Here is a 17,681-nt window from a genome sequence, read left to right on the forward strand (position 1 = left end):
CTGCTGCCAGAGAACCATTCGATCACACAGAAATGGGGAAGGGGTATAGATTTCCCCAAGGAGTTTGCATTGTATTGAACGATAAGGCGATTACATTTTGCAGCTTTAATAGGGGCGCTGTTACTTATCAGATGGGTTTTGGCAGGGGGACCTCGCTAATGATAGACAGCGGATGCCAGGCTGCCAGCTCGGTGCGGGGCTCTGGTGTAAGACACGTTGTTTTTTTGCTCGGGCTTTACGTTTCTTGTGCCGTGATGTCACATTGACTGTAATAACCGACTCGGCTCTGCTATACCTGTTGCATAATCAATAATGCAGTAAAAGTTGACCCTGTTCCCCTAGCACTGCTGTGTCTGCCTCTCTCTGAGCAGATGAGTTGAGTTTGTAATAAAGGGAAGATGGCATCTGCGTTCATGAGAGCTGATGATAATATTGTGATGGATGAAAGGGTTAACCGCGCGCAGAATGCCAGGTGCAGAATAATATCACCCCACGCGCTTCTTATTGCAGAACGTCTTCAATCCCACAACTTCCGCTGCGCTCTGCTATACCACTAGCCAGCAGAGCTGTGATGTGCACACATCTTCCTGGCATCCCGTCTACGGAGCTGAATGAGAGGGTAAGAGCTGTGGCAGGGAGGTGGGCAACGGGTTCAAGGGGTTGTAAACTGGTTATGTTAGGATCGTACAGGTGTAATCCTGCAGAGGGATTGGGTACCAGGTGCGGGGGTAGGGGAGTTTAAGTTAAGGGGGGAACATCTGGCATGGCTGGCATCAGAGGAGAACCCTGGGAAGAGGCAAAAGGGTAAAGGGAAAAGTAATATTTGGTGTAAACCCCGGGAGATCCATTGAGACTGAAATTGGATCGCCAGGTTTAGCAGGGAGCCTATGGACACTAGGAAAGGGAATGTTGGCACTGGAGGAAACCCAGGTTTTTGGAAAGAGGAAAACCGGAAGTGTGAGAGTAGCTAGGAAATGTGTATCTCCATTGGCAATAGGTAGACTGGGAATGAAATACAAGGACTGGGAGGGAGAATGGGAATGAAATCCTGGCACTGGGAGGAATCTGGGGTAGACTGGGAATGAAATACGAGGACTGGGAGAGAGAATGGGGATGAAATACAAGGACTGGGAGGGAGACCAGGAATGAAATACAAGGACTGGGAGAGAATGGGGGGGGGGGGGCTGGGAATGAAATCCTGGCACTGGGAGAGAATGGAGGAGGGATTGGGAATGAAATCCTGGCACTGGGAGGGAGCAGAGGTAGACTGGGAATGTATACTGGCACTGGGGTAGACTGGGAATGAAATACAAGGACTGGGAGGGAGAATGGGAATGCAATCTTGGCACTGGGAGAGGACTGGGGTAGACTGGGAATGACATACAAGGACTGGGAGGGAGAATAGGGATGAAATCCTGGCACTGGGAGAGGACTGGGGTAGACTGGGAATGAAATACGAGGACTGGGAGGGAGACTGGGAAGGAAATCCTGGCACTGGGAGGAATCTGGGGTAGACTGGGAATGAAATACGAGGACTGGGAGAGAGAATGAAATGAAATCCTGGCACTGGGAGAAGACTGGGGTAGACTGGGAATTAAATCCTGGCACTGGGAGGGAGCAGAGGTAGACTGGGAATGTATACTGGCGCTGGGAGAGAATGTAGGGAGACTGGGAATTCAATACTGGCACTGGGAGAGAATGTAGGGAGACTGGGAATGAAATCCTGGCACTGGGAGAGAATGTAGGGAGACTGGGAATGAAATTCTGGCACTGGGAGAGAATGTAGGGAGACTGGGAATTCAATACTGGCACTGGGAATAGTTTGCTGACCTGCGGATATCCGTCAGTGTTCTGGGGCAGATTGTCGCCGCTGATCTCCGCTCCTCTAGAGTCTTAGCTCTGGAATCAGATTGTGTCTTCTGTATTATAAGATCTAAATGTCTTAGCCGTGTGAATTGTCATTAATCATGTTGGTGACTGGATGCGTTCATCACTCCTGAGACCGCGCCCCGGACGTCTGTGTCATACTCTCTGAAGGAAGTCTCCACTTATCATCTACGTCTTCTAGCAGGAAATCTGATATGCTGATGGTGGTTACTGCCTCCGATGGGAGTAGCGGTCTTGTCCAAAAAGTTGACTGACAACCATCTTGGCCTCCATCTTGCCTCTTACCATGTTGTCACCCAACTTTTTTTTTCTATTTATACTTCTGAAAGTCTATTCATTTTAACCACGTGGTTATTTGATCATCCATGCAAGGAAAGCTGGGTGCTCGCTTCTTATAGGCAGCCATATTGGTTGCCAGGTGGATTTCCTAGCAGGACAGGGCGATGCAAGGAATTGTATTAATGCAATGCACTGATACTTTGTTTGCAGCTTTGGTGGTGTGTGGAAATCCTGTCATGTGACTCTTGCTGTTGACAAGGATTTGCAGCCCCGTTATTTCCTGTAATATATCTGCTTTATTACCGTGTCAGAAGTCTTGGCCGCTGCTGGAAGAAACTTGTAAGTGATTAGAGAAGTCACAGACTTGGAGGAATATACAGATCCTGAGCAGACGAGGTGGCCGACCATCACCACTTGCAGTTTTTTGATGCAAAGCCAGAACTGCATCTGTCATAACCTAACGACATCTTACGGATTGATCTAGAGCTACATACACGGTTAGAGCAGTTTGTAGTCAGTCATGTGACCGATTAGCTTTGAAAACAGAATTTTTGCTTTTTTTTTTTTTTTTTTTGTCTGTAATTTGCCTTAGGATGGGGCCGGACTGTCCTAATTCTGCCCTGGCAGTCGGACAGCTCTCAGGATCGCTGTCATGTGTGTTTATTAATGGCCGCACCTCGTTTCTCATGTTTTTTTAGGATGGTATCCAGTCCTGCCTTGTGTTGCGAGGTTTCTGCCAGGAGCAAATCTTGTGGGAACTTGTTGCTCAATATCAATGTTTTTGCAGGTGATGATCAAGGCTCGTAGAATGTGTCATGGAGATAATCCCTATAGACATGGGTCACCCCCTAGATAGAGGTCGCCCCCTATGGACACCCCTAAACTGCACGTTGTACATGACTCGAGCCTCCGTTATGTTCTACAGTCAACCAATATGACATTTGCTCAGTAGAAGTCACATTGTGATAGGAATGGTCTCGGATGAGACGCCCCTTTAAGTCCTCCGATATGTAAGCCACGCCCACAGATCAGCTCTGACCTGGGGGGGGGGATTTAACCCTTCTACATCCATTTTCTGGCGCAGATGATGTAAATGGGACACATCTTTCTTGCGCCGAAGATGTCACATTTTTTCTTTTTTCCGTGCTGAATCTAATGCGGATTCCACTCTGATTCGCACCAAAATGCGTGCCATCTTGCTCCGTATGAATGCACCCTAAGGGGGTTCAAGGTCCAGTTCCGAATTACCTATAATTCTGCATTGGTGTTCATAGTTTCATAATTTCCCTGCCCGTGTGTCAGTCTATACTGCAATTCAGGCATTTTATTCGTGAAAGCGAAATTTGCTCAGAACGTTGCAATTATTTTTCCTCCTGATTTGTAGTCCGTTTATAGGTTTTTATCAGTCTTTGTGAGATTCTGGGACCTTTGGTTTGTCTTTACTCAGAGCTGGAAAGGGAAAACAGGAAGCTGGGGCTGCGGAGCGAATTGGGGAGGCAACTGTCAGAAGAACGGCGTTATTGAAGTGCAGGCTGGAAAAATTCCAGGGTTTGGATGTATAATGAAGTATTGAAAATTATATTTCTCAGGGGGGTGGGACAAGGGGGGGTTGGACGCGGCCCCCTAATGAATAGTGGTCAGAGTGCTGCAGTTAAAGAAATGCCGTCCTTAATAAATGTCTCTCATAGCCGGGACTTCCAGTCTGAGGATCCCTGAGGATTTGTAAGATGGTGCTGGATGCGACTCTCGGGATCCGCCGCTCGTCATCTCTAACCGTTAATGGCTCGCATCTTCTCTGCACATAAATTTAATTACCGCCTCCTCTTTAATTTGTGTTTTCTTAACGTTTTATGCAGATTTTGGTTAAAAGTAAATTCTTGAATCCCTTGATGTTCATTCTACTGAGCTCCCGCCTTTTAAAATCTCTTTGTAGAAAAAGCTGGGTGACACAGCAGCTAATGGGATTACAGTCCTATGAAAAAGTTTGGGCACCCCTATTAATCTTAATCATTTTTAGTTCTAAATATTTTGGTGTTTGCAACAGCCATTTCAGTTTGATATATCTAATAACTGATGGACACAGTAATATTTCAGGATTGAAATGAGGTTTATTGTACTAACAGAAAATGTGCAATATGCATTAAACCAAAATTTGACCGGTGCAAAAGTATGGGCACCTCAACAGAAAAGTGACATTAAAAAGGTATTTTGGACAAACAATTCAAGTTCAGTTAAGTTAGATGGTCGCCGAGCATGGACAGCCCGCTTCAAATCATCCCACAGATGTTCAATGATATTCAGGTCTGGGGACTGGGATGGCCATTCCAGAACATTGTAATTGTTCCTCTGCATGAATGCCTGAGGATTTGGAGCGGTGTTTTGGATCATTGTCTTGCTGAAATATCCATCCCCGGCGTAACTTCAACTTCGTCACTGATTCTTGAACATTATTCTCAAGAATCTGCTGATACTGAGTGGAATCCATGCGACCCTCAACTTTAACAAGATTCCCGATGCCGGCATTGGCCACACAGCCCCAAAGCATGATGGAACCTCCACCAAATTTTACAGTGGGTAGCATGTGTTTTTCTTGGAATGCTGTTTCTTTTTGGACGCCATGCATAACGCCTTTTTTTATAACCAAACAACTCAATTTTTGTTTCCAAAATGAAGCTGCCTTGTCCAAATGTGCTTTTTCATACCTCAGGCAACTCTATTTGTGGCGTACGTGCAGAAACGGCTTCTTTCTCATCACTCTCCCATACAGCTTCTATTTGTGCAAAGTGCGCTGTATAGTTGACCGATGCACAGTGACACCATCTGCAGCAAGATGATGCTGCAGCTCTTTGGAGGTGGTCTGTGGATTGTCCTTGACTGTTCTCACCATTCTTCTTCTCTGCCTTTCTGATATTTTTCTTGGCCTGCCACTTCTGGGCTTAACAAGAACTGTCCCTGTGGTCTTCCATTTCCTTACTATGTTCCTCACAGTGGAAACTGACAGGTTAAATCTCTGAGACAGCTTTTTGTATCCTTCCCCTGAACAACTATGTTGAACAATCTTTGTTTTCAGATCATTTGAGAGCGGGCTGTCCATGTTCGGCGACCATCAAACTTAACTGATCTTGAATTGTTTTGTAGAAAGAAATGGTCCAAAATCCCTTCATCCAGGATCCAGGAACTGATTAAAAGCTACAGGAAGCGACTAGAGGCTGTTATCTTTGCAAAAGGAGGATCTACTAAATATTAATGTCACTTTTCTGTTGAGGTGCCCATATTTTTGCACCGGTCAAAATTTGGTTTAATGCATATTGCGCATTTTCTGTTAGTACAATAAACCTCATTTCAATCCTGAAATATTACTGTGTCCATCAGTTATTAGATATATCAAACTGAAATGGCTGTTGCAAACACCAAAATATTTAGAACTAAAAATGATTAAGATTAATAGGGGTGCCCAAACTTTTTCATAGGACTGTATCACCCAGCTTTCCTTGAACCCTGAGTGGGCATGGATGCTAAGGTGATTTGAGAAGTTATCTTGTTGTTGGGACATCTCAGTGATCAATGGGGGAGTCTTGAAGAAAGTGTCTTGTTTCCCTGTGCTGCCCCCGCTGGGGAAAAGGAGTATTACAGTACGATCAATAAGTTTAGATAGGTTGGGTCCTCCAAAGCAAGAGACGCTCTTTGTATCCTCTCCCTGGGTTACTAAATGCGGGTTAACTTAATTTACCCTAAGGTCCCATGACCAAGGTCTTAGTAGACCACGAAAAATTGAAAGGACTTCACAAGGTGGCATCCTCGGACCGTATCTAGATACTAGATGGACTGTACAGATTTAGGAGCTGCTCCATATTTCTTACAGCTTGGTCCTATGGCCCCCATGCAAATCCGTAAAATAATATGGCCATGTGCATGGCCGACAATTGTGATGGGCCAAAAATGACTGATCGTGGGTGGCCGAGAGGTGGCCCCCAGACTGATCAGCCGTACAGAGCCGCTTCTGGTACCTGTCCCATACACAGTACAGGGCCGGAAGCTGGAAGCTCCATTCCTTGTATACCAGCTGTACGCCATCATTGTGGCTCAGGGCCCACTGACTTTAATGAGCGCTGAACTGCAATGACTGCTATACAGTGGATGGAGCTTTCTATATTGTGTGTAGGCCGGCGCCAGATGCGGCATCCTACGACTTATCGGTCTGGCAGCGACTCTCGCCACTACGCCGACAAGACCTATCCTAATAAATGTCTTAAGCCTAGACACCCATAGCAACTGCTCACAGCACAGCTTTCACTTTTCGCCATACCAACCAATCACAGCTCGGCTCTCATTTTTCCAGAGCCCTAGAAGACATGAAAGCTGCGCTGTGATTGGTTGCTATGGGCGACTGTTTTCAGACTTTCAGTTTTATCAGAATTTCACTGTATATTCTGCAAAATATCTCACGTTTACCTCAGACGTTTCACGCAGCAAACTGTGAATCTTTACACCTTGTGCGCCAGAGAACTGTTATACAAGGCGTCATTTTTTAAAAAAACGCAACCTGTTCCTTTTACCTGTGCAAATGCTGTTTTTTCGCATAGGGCGGGGGAAGGTAAACTCGAAAGCTATAGAAAAGCAGAGAAAAAACTCAGTTTTGCTGCATTTATTTTTACGGTAGGTTCACACTAGCGTTTGGGTCTCCATTGTTCAGGACCCAAAAGACGGGGACCCTGTCCGCTTAAAAAGGCGGACCCCATAGACTATAGAGAGAAAAGTCCTCCGATTTTAAGCGGACTCTGCGTCGGCGTCTCCTACGGAGATAGGATTCCAGCCTTACGCTAGGTTCACACTTGCATTCAACTTTACACACTTCTGGTCCGTTTGGGGACCCGAAGAACGGAAAACTAATCCGCTTAAAAAGCGGTACCCACGTAGACTGAAGTCAGCGCCGCACCTCCCAAGAGGCGACCTGAAGCGACCGCTTCAGGCGGCGCTATGCCAGGGCCTCGGGAGGGCGGCATTTTTGCTGACCTAAGCGAGTCCAGGACAAGCTGTCCTGGACTGGTTTAGCGTCACCGTGTCTGCAGCCCGACACGGGAAGCGAACGGTGTATTAGGGCGGCCCTGCTGGACGCAGCGCTGCTCCAGCGGCCGCCCCTCACACTCAGGCAGAGAGCAGGTCTTCTCCCTGCCTCCGAATGCCGCTCGCTCCGCTCGGCCATGCCCCCTTTCCACTTGACCCCGCCCCTTTCTTGTGACTCCGCCCCTCCCGGGGGGGGGGGCAGCTTTCTGACGCCACTTCAGGCGGCAGAAAGCCCAGGTTCACCCCTGACTGAAGTGGGGTCTGCCCAGTTTACAGCCGAAAAATGCAGAGAAAAGTTCTACTTGTAGGACTTTTCTATCCGCGTTTTTGTAAACGGATTTGTTTGTCGGAAACTCGAACGTAGAACAGGCGCAGGTGTGAACCCAGCCTTAGCTGCATGTAAACACGTGGCCTTAGCCTTAGGTGTGCACAGTCCACGTGCTAGCCGTGACCCATTTATTTCTATGGCCCTATACACACGCCCATGTATTTTCACGGTCCTCTGCATGGGGTCATGAACAAAACCTAGGACAGGTCCTATTCAATCGCAGCCTGCCGACACACACGCAAATGGTCGTGAGACATGTCGCCTTAGGCGAAATGAACTCTCTTCACTGTGGCTATTCGCATGACCATTTTTTTTTTTGCATTTTAATGGACTCGAATCCCTGAAAATTGAGGCTCCGTGGATGCAGTCTGATAGCTTTCATCCGTGCGTCAGAAAACTGCATTGCTAAATGGTGCCAATTTATGATAAAGACATTGTTTTGACATGGCGCCCTGAGGGCACGTTCCAGACATAAGCACGTCTCTAAGAACTGAATGACAATAAGAAGTATGTGATTTTACCACCACAATTGAAGAACTGCAGCCCAACTAATGTGTCTGAATTTACCCTAAAGGAATCATTGGACCCCCAGTGTAGCCAATCCCCTTAAAGGGATACATCCACTTATATCTGGGTTGCATAAGAAAAAATAAGATAATCCTTTAATAGTCCCACGGACTATTGTATGTCCAGGAGGACACTACATGTATGAGAAGATAACCTGACCACAATAAGGACATCATGGCTGGTTATCAGGAGGACACTACATGTATGAGAAGATAACCTGACCACAATAAGGACATCATGGCCGGTTATCAGGAGGACACTACATGTATGAGAAGATAACCTGATCACAATAAGGACATCATGGCTGGTGATCAGGAGGACACTACATGGATGAGAAGATAACCGGACCACAATAAAGACATCATGGCTGGTTATCAGGAGGACACTACATGTATGAGAAGATAACCTGACCACAATAAGGACATCATGGCTGGGTTTCTGACCATGGTTCCTACATTCATGGTCATATCCTTTGGCAACTGTTCAAGACCACAGACTGTTCCCACTAAGATGATTTGGAAAATCTATAAAACTGCAAAATCTTGTATTTTTGCAAAAAATTTAACTTTTTAATTATCTTCAAATCAATAGATATTTTATGTTCATGGGAAAACCCCTCTAATTGTCCCCTGGGGGGCGCTATTCCTTGTATCTCAGGTTTCCTTTCACTACCACAAAGAGCCTGAAAGTAATGAAAAATTGTAACACAAAGTATATAAAAAAGATTAAAGGGGTGAATATGGAAGTTTTTCTGGAGAGGGGGCGGGATAACCCATTGTGTTACATATGGTATCGGTCTCCAGACTATGGTGGAACTACAACCCCCAGCATATAGTCAGACAGTTTGCTTAAAACAAAAACAGTGTGAAAAATAACCTGCTTTGTGGCTAAACCGCAGAGTTAGGAGGAAGCCGAGCTAGTCTGCATAACCGCTGCTGGTTGTCGTATTTGTGAATGAATGTATTGAGCTGGTTTCCTGGAAGTGCAGATTGTTATGTACTGGTGTATGTGACATACAGTATGGGGGAGGGGAGGGGTACGTGAGACGGGTGACCGCAGGTAACCTTGTCATAGTGAATGTAAACACCTGGGATGTGTGCGCAGCCAACGGTCAGAGGAACATGTAAATGGCCAGGCTTCATACAGTACAGGGTAAACATGGACGAGGGGCCCAATATTGACACTGGCATCATAGTGTAGGAAAACTACAAGATAGAGGCCTGTACAGAAGCTGCACTTATATGTGAGGTAAGTACATAGATATAGTGAGTGCAGCTCTGGAGTATAATACAGAATGTAACTCAGGATCAGTACAGGATAAGTAATGTAATGTATGTACACAGTGACTGCACCAGCAGAATAATGAGTGCAGCTCTGGAGTATAATACAGGATAAGTAATGTAATGTATGTACACAGTGACTGTACCAGCAGAATAGTGAGCGCAGCTCTGGAGTATAATACAGGATAAGTAATGTAATGTATGTACACAGTGACTGTACCAGCAGAATAGTGAGTGCAGCTCTGGAGTATAATGCAGGATAAGTAATGTATGTACACAGTGACTGTACCAGCAGAATAGTGAGCGCAGCTCTGGAGTATAATACAGGATAAGTAATGTAATGTATGTACACAGTGACTGTACCAGCAGAATAGTGAGCGCAGCTCTGGAGTATAATACAGGATAAGTAATGTAATGTATGTACACAGTGACTGTACCAGCAGAATAGTGAGCGCAGCTCTGGGGTATAATGCAGGATAAGTAATGTAATGTATGTACACAGTGACTGCACCAGCAGAATAGTGAGCGCAGCTCTGGAGTATAATACAGGATAAGTAATGTAATGTATGTATACAGTGACTGCACCAGCAGAATAGTGAGCGCAGCTCTGGAGTATAATACAGGATGTAACTCAGGATCAGTACAGGATAAGTAATGTAATGTATGTCCATTGTCTGTACTCTGCTGTCTGCAGGTGACTTACCATTCACTCTTATACCCAGGGTGATTCCTATAATACAGGTAGATAATGGGATTGTCCTTTCCTTGCCTCTCCTATATACATCTATACCTCCATCCATACCTAGTCAGTAGATACACGCTATATACTGGCCGCCTCTGATTCTCTGGAGCCGCAGGCCTTGTCGGTAACAGATTGGATTATGTGATGACATTTCTCCTCCATCCTGCACTTTGTCACATCTCTAACAGATGTCACCACATGACAGTGATCATTCCACGTCGGGCTCAGGAGTTCTGTGCTGCGGCTGAGCCCCCGTCAGAATTATCCATTATATTGATGTTATATTTAGCTGTAAAGAGATTAAGTAACTGCAGAGCATTAGATACAGCCGCTCGTCCTGTATGATCGATGGATGAAATGAGGCGCGAGGTGGGACGTGCTTCAGTCAGGGCTCTTGTACTTGGGCTACGTAAAAAATATTATGATAGAAGATAACGCCTCTGTAGATACAGTGTTGGCCAAAAGTATTGGCACCCCTGCAATTCTGTCAGATAATACTCATTTTCTTCCATAAAATGATTGCAATCACAAATTCTTTGGTATTAATATCTTCATTTAATTTGTCTTCAATGGAAAACCACAAAAAGAATTGTCAAAAAGCCAAATTGGATATAATTCCACACCAAACATAAGAGTGGGTGGACAAATGTATTGGCACTGTTTGAAAAATCATGTGATGCTTCTCTAATTTGTGTAATTATCAGCACCTGTTACTTACCTGAGGCACCTAACAGGTGGTGGCAATAATTAAATCACACTTGCAGCCAGTTGAAATGGATTAAAGTTGACTCAACCTCTGTCCTGTGTCCTTGTGTGACCACATTGAGCATGGAGAAAAGAAAGAAGACCAAAGAACTGTCTGAGGACTTGAGAAGCAAAATTGTGAGGAAGCATGAGCAATCTCAAGACTACAAGTCCATCTCCAAAGACCTGAATGTTCCTGTGTCTACCGTGCGCAGTGTCATCAAGAAGTGTAAAGCCCATGGCACTGTGGCTAACCTCCCTAGATGTGGACGCAAAAGAAACATTGACGAGAGATTTCAACGCAAGATTGTGCGGATGGCGGATAAAGAACCTCGACTAACATCCAAACAAGTCCAAGCCGCCCTGCAGTCCGAGGGTACAACAGTGTCACCCCGTACTATCCAGCGTCAGCGTCTGAATGAGAAGGGACTGTATGGTAGGAGACCCAGGAAGACCCCACTTCTTACCCAGAGACATAAGCCAGGCTGGAGTTTGCCAAAACTTACCTGAGAAAGCCAAAACCGTTCTGGAAGAATGTTCTCTGGTCAGAGGAGACAAAAGTAGGAAAAGGCACCAACATAGAGTTTACAGGAAAAAAAGAGGCCATCAAAGAGAAGAAGACGCCCCCTACAGTCAGACATGGCGGAGGTCCCTGATGTTCTGGGGTTACTTTGCTGCCTCTGGCACTGGACTGCTTGACCGTGTGCATGGCATTATGAAGTCTGAAGACGACCAACACATTGTGCAGCATCATGTAGGGCCCAGTGTGAGAAAGCTGGGTCTCCCTCAGAGGTCAGGGGTCTTCCAGCAGGACAAGGACCCAAAACACACTTCAGGTCAGCACTAGAAAATGGTGGTGAGAGAAAGCCCTGGAGACTTGTAAAGTGGCAGCAATGAGTCCAGCCCTGAATCCCATAGAACACCTGTGGGGGAGGGGGAGAGATCTCTTGGTGGCAGTTTGGAGAAGGCCCCCTTCACATCTCAGGGGGGACCGCGAGCAGTTTGCCAAAGAAGAATGGTCTAAGATTCCAGCAGAGCCTTGTAAGAAACTCATTGCTGGTTAGCGGAAGCGGTTGTGCGCAGTTATTGTGTCTAAAGGTTGTGCTACCAAGTATTAGGCTGAGGGCGCCAATACTTCTGTCCGGACCAGTTTTAGAGTTTTGTGTAAAATGATCAATGATGTGACTTTTTTTTCATTCTCTTTTGTGTTTTTTCATTGCAAGCAAAATAAATGAAGATATTACCAAAGAGTTTGTGCCTGTAATCATGATCTGCAAGAACACGAGTATTATCTAACAGAATTGCAGGGGGGCCTCTATCTGCGTACAGACCCACTGAGCAAGAAAGAGCCCTGCGCCAAATGTGTGTCACATTATCCTCCCTCTATGGCGGTTTTCTGTACTACGGCGAGTGGTCACAATGTACAAACAAGGCAACATCGACAATTTCAGCTCTGCTACATCTGTGCATTGGAATCTCTTGCAGTTGGGCACCATTACTTTAACATTTGGTTTGCCATACAGTGTATTGGGTTTCCCTGCAGTCCTGTGCAAAGTGCAATGTTATGAGTCGTGCCAAATGAGAGACTCGGCACTGCTATATCTATGCATTGGAACCTTTAGTAGCTAGGATCACTGTGTTGCAACAATTTACCCTATAGATAGTTGGAACCATTCCGGAGGCTTCCCTGCAGCCCTATATAATGCACAGCACAGAACACACTCGGCTCTGCTACATCTCTTACTAGCAGAGACCATGCATGGAAAATCGAGCTGAATGCTGCATTGTGAGGACCCTCCAGCTGAGGAAATCCTGCCCCATGTATGAGTCACTGTGAGCAGCGCCAGGCTTCCTATGTTACTGCAGTGTGCCTGTGTTTACCAGGAGGAGACCGAAGAGTTAAGCAGAGCTGTTTGTGTATCTCTGCTGCGCGTCTTGCGTATGTCTCTGCGTAAGTGTGAGCCAATGTTTCTGCGAGGAAGGAATTGGTGAGGTGTCGCGTCTGCCAAGGGCTCTTGTTCTACGTGAGTATCTGGAAATTGTGGGGTTTGTGCTACGTGTACGTGTCCGCAGGAGGAGGGGGATGTAGTGTCACCCTCGGCAGAGAAGGGACGGGATGTCCTTCGAAGGGGCCTCTCCTAGGGATGGGTCTCTATGGCTTTGAGGAGGTCTATTGGGTCGTCCCGCTTCGAGGGATTGTCCATTTTGGCCATCTTCTTGTGGACCTCCTTATTGCTCTATACCCCATGGATGGACAGACCCCTCACCATCAAACAACCCTTCAGAATTTTTGTATCATGGGTTGTAGTCGCCCGCACATCTGACGCAGACTTGCAGTGACGGATCTTCTGCGCTCCGGTGATTCAGGGTTGATATCGGGATATTTTATGGGTCCCCTGGGCGCTCCACATCACTGCCCACGCTGTAATAGTTCAAGAACAACATGTGCATGGTGACATAGACCCAAAGAATGTGCCAATGGCCGCCGTGCCAGCTGCAGATTACTAGGCACAAGAGCCACCTGGCAGCCAAGACGTGTGCAGGACACAGCGGGAAACTGGCGGAGATGGGGGGGCAAGGACATGGCGGGCGGGAACGGTCTCATAGCAAAATGATCTGCAATATATATATATATATATATATATATATATATATATTAGTAATATAACTATGGATTAATGGGGGGGGGGGATATCCAGGACCCCACCAATCAGTGCTGTGGCCTCATGCCTGTGCTGGTGACGTTGTGTTCTTTGGTCAAATGATTGGGGGTGAGCTGCAATGCAAAGTCCAGCTTCCATACAATGTACAGCGCTCCGCTTGGTGTACAGCACAGAGGCTGCAGCGATCACCTGAACCTTGCAACCTCCCTTTCCAGCCGATCCGCCCAGTTGTGCTGATTTCATCGTATCCAGACTTTTTTGGTGCTGTGTACAAGGCGGATCATGAAGTCTTGACCTGGCTGCGGGGGATGTTACGTGCTGGGGGGGGGGGGGGTCGATTGCATAATGTTAGATTCTTCCCTACGACAGGAAAACCCTTGCGTGCAAGGAAATCCTTAGTTTAACGATGAAATCCAAGGAATTTGTGGAGGGATTTGCTACAACTTCCTTGGACAGATTGGATATTGCTTGGTGGATATGGGGAGGGGGTTATGGTTAAGCAATTTACAGGCTTTTGCCCCTATTGTCTTCTTATTGTTACACTTATGGGCACTTAATGAATTGGTGGTAACTTTTGAGCCAGTTGCAAAATAGTTGCCCCCTACTCCATCTAATATGGCCAGATAAGGGAACCCGTGGTGGATTGCTTTGTCTTTTTACATCCATTTTGTGAACCCCCTGTATTATCCCGTGTATTCCTGAGCCTCCTGGTCCATGAATGTAATTCCAAACCTGCAGTGACAACTGACACATGGGTAGTTTGTAGGTGATGTATAAGAAGATGCAGGTTTTTAATTCTTTATAGGGTTGAGGGTAAGCTCTTTGTCCATTTCTAGGGCTTTCTGGGACTTGTAGTTCACGTACTTCTTAAAAGCGTCCTTAGACCTAGGGGCAAGCTAATACATAGCAAAAGACTACCTGGTCTAACCAAAAGAAATGTGCCCATCATTGGTAATAGATCCCGGTCCCTTGCACTCGGCGATGAGGCTGAATGATCAAATTTTATCTGCCTGTAGCCACCACTAGGAGGGCGCTCATGAGTGTTCAGTGTGCAGATATGGTATATACATACTGTAGTGTCGCTCTGCATATGTCCCTATAGTGAAGAATATCCGAGCATTGGTCAGATGGGAGGCAGGTAGCAGTGTATCCCGTATACTCCCCTCATCTCACTGCTGTATATACATTTACGTCACTTTGTATATGACATGAGGCCTGCACAGGGTTACATACACAGTCTGTGCTTACAATCTGTGAAGGTGGCAGGAAGGCGCTGTATACAGTATAACGGTGGAGATTATGTACTGTATCCTGACACGCCGGTGGTATCCATGGGTACGCAACGATGGGGCGGTGAAGGGGTTGCTCCTAATAACCAGGTCTCATCTCGGAGAGACTATTGTTTCTTGCTGATTATTGGGATTTCTGAGATACGCTCCAGTGTATGTGTGATCTGTATCCAAGGGAGCCCTGTATATAATACCTGTGACTCGCCGCTGTGATCTTATCCCCTATATGGCTCGCTAACCAGAGATAAACCCCCCCCCCCCCCATGACAGCTCGCCATCCGGACCATGCTACACCCCAATCCCCCACCGATGTTTCACCATCCATATCATTTCACTGGCTACCCCCAAAGTCTCGCCATCTTGGTTATTACTCTCATACACCCCCCTCCGAAGATGCCTCACCATTCAGGTATAAACCTGGCCCCCCAATGACCACTCACCGGCCAGATGGTTTCACACACCCCTCTGACACTTTACCATCCAGGTGGTCAACCATACCCCAACCTAATGCTTCACCATCCAGTGCCCCCCCCCCCCCCCAACGCCCGTTTCACTGGCACCTCCCAAGACCAGTGCATCCAGGTCTTTAAATCCCCCTTCCTAAACAGCTCAGCCCCCTGGTCTTTCCCCCCTCTGGTCTGCACTCTCCTACCTCTGACGCTTTGCCATCCAGTTTGTTCACCAGCCCCCTCCCCACAGGCCGGCTGCCATCCAGGTCGCTGCCCAGTCGTCTTGCCTTTCAGATTTTCACTCTGTCCTCAAAAGCTAAACATCAAGGTCTCCCAAACCCTTCACCATCCGGATCGTTGCATTGCAACACCTTGCCCTGTCCCATTCCGGTAATCGTGACAATTCTCATCGTCTACAGATTAGCGCTACGTATTTTTCTACCGCGCCCTTAATCTGGCACCTGATAGACCAGATCAGATTCCGGATGACTGACCCATCCTAGGACACGGCGAGTCTTCTGTTAGTGCCGGATTAACCAATGTCCTGGATTATTGGATGTATATCACACGAGCCCCCCCCCCCATATTCCGACTTGTCGCCTCATCATTATTCGCGTTCATAAACTCGTATCCCCGGTAATAATATCGCTACTTATAGGTTCCTGCAAATTTAGCAAGTCTGTGTCCGCGCCTCTCGAGAGGGCGACATTGCGTGCCCGCTTAATATTGGGATTTGCCAAAGACTCTTCCCAGCTGCACAAATGAAAAGTCGGAGATGACAGGAAGGATTTTTTAATTTTTTGCAGATCCGGGATTATGTTAATGAGGCTCCTTGTGTAGCTGCGAAAATAAAGAATCCGACAGATGCTAATTACAGAGTGTGAATGGTGGGCTGGCCGCGTGAAGCGGCGGCTGAATGAAGGGGGGGACGGCACGTCGCAACGCAATCTGCTTCACTTGTCTTTTCATGCTGATGCTTGGGTTTTTTAATTTATTTTTGCTTAGGCCTCATTCAGACAACCTTTAATACATCTGCAGGGTTACCAATCCTGTCCCGCCACTCCGTGGTGAACTACGGCGCTTCAGGGTTAAGAAAACATGGCTGCTACTTTCAAAAACAGCGCCACGCTACTTTACATGTTGGATTTGAATTAAACCGCAGTACCACACAGAACCTGTAGACAAGCGTGGCGCTATTTTAGGAAGGAGCGTCCAGGTTTTTCCAATCCTGGACAACCCCTTTAAGTTAAGGTCAATAGCTCTGCAGTGGGGATGGGATTTGTAGCTGTAATACAGACCATATAATATGGCTTCATCCCAATAAGGCCTTACAGGACGGAAGGGACTCCGTGGACGTGGCTCGGGCCCGAATTGGGCTCATACTTTATTTTTTATGCTGTTGTTCCTTATCGGAGTACTCCTCTATTTCCTCTTTGTCCAGAATGACAAAAAAAAATTTAGTTTAGTAAACAGTGCCACTCTTCTCTGTAGGCCATAACTGGTATCACAGTTTGTCACCATTCACTTGAGCTTCACCTCATCCTCCAAAAGCGCTTGCACTTAGGTGAAAATGTAAGCCAAGTAGTGCCAAATGGTTGCAAACGACACTTGCAACTATTTTACGTCAAAAACTAGTGTAAAGGGTTAAAGGGAACCTTACGCGACCTTTACTAACTCCACCTATTTGCATCCTACAATAGGCGCTGATTCTGACACAGTTGGAATTTTCTCTCTAGCCCCACCGTTCCTGAGAAATTGGCGTTTTTAGTTTCAGCCTCTAATTAAGCTCTCTACTGTAAGGTGGGCGGGTCCCAGACTACCTGTCCCAGCTCAGGACCGCCCACCAGGCAGCAGAGAGCCTAATTAGTGTTTTGGGTAGTGCAACTAACAGAAATAATTGCTCGGGAACGGTGGGAGCTAGAGAAAAAATTCCAACTATGCTGGAATCTGTGGAGCAGCGACTATTGAGGGATGTAAGTAGGTGGCGGTGCTGACAGTCGCCTTTAATTCTTTCTAATGAGGCATCTCCAGAATACAGGTTTTTATGGTGCATGTGACTGCTGTAAAGCAAATCTTAGTCCTGGAGGCTCATGAGCCTAGAGTGCATGTGCATGGGGATGTTTGGAGGAATAACTGTGTATGGGGAGCTTTATACTGAAGATGCTGAATGTTTTTTACAATCTAATGCTTGAGGCCAGTATATACAGCAGGTCCTGTCCTGTACGTGGCCATGATGTCTATGGAGTCACTGCAGTGGTGTCCGGCTCGCATTATATTCACTTTTATGCTGTGTGTTTGTTTTTGTTTTTTTTCTTTAATTTGTTGGCGCCTGCCATGTTCAGTCAGACAGATGGCATTCTTATGTTTTCTGGCATCGCCTACTAGTCCT

At 46.5% G+C, this 17,681-nt stretch overlaps 1 protein-coding gene across 3 annotated transcripts in view; it reads left to right on the plus strand.

Annotated features, from left to right (window-relative positions):
- TP53I11 (tumor protein p53 inducible protein 11) overlaps window positions 1-17,681 on the plus strand; it is a 40,410-nt gene that overhangs the window by 5,433 nt on the left and 17,296 nt on the right. Inside the window, exon 1 of one of the 3 annotated variants that reach the window (XM_075281121.1) lies at window positions 317-619. The exons of 1 other annotated variant lie outside the window; for it this stretch is intronic. In XM_075281121.1, the coding sequence (XP_075137222.1) occupies window positions 572-619 (48 nt within the window). In that variant the 5' untranslated portion in view covers window positions 317-571. Of the gene's footprint in view, window positions 1-316; window positions 620-12,793; window positions 12,916-17,681 lie in introns of those variants that run through there. One more of the 3 variants, XM_075281123.1, reaches the window with a different exon arrangement.

This window comes from Leptodactylus fuscus, chromosome 7 (assembly GCF_031893055.1).
Source record: "Leptodactylus fuscus isolate aLepFus1 chromosome 7, aLepFus1.hap2, whole genome shotgun sequence".
Taxonomy (NCBI): domain Eukaryota; kingdom Metazoa; phylum Chordata; class Amphibia; order Anura; family Leptodactylidae; genus Leptodactylus; species Leptodactylus fuscus.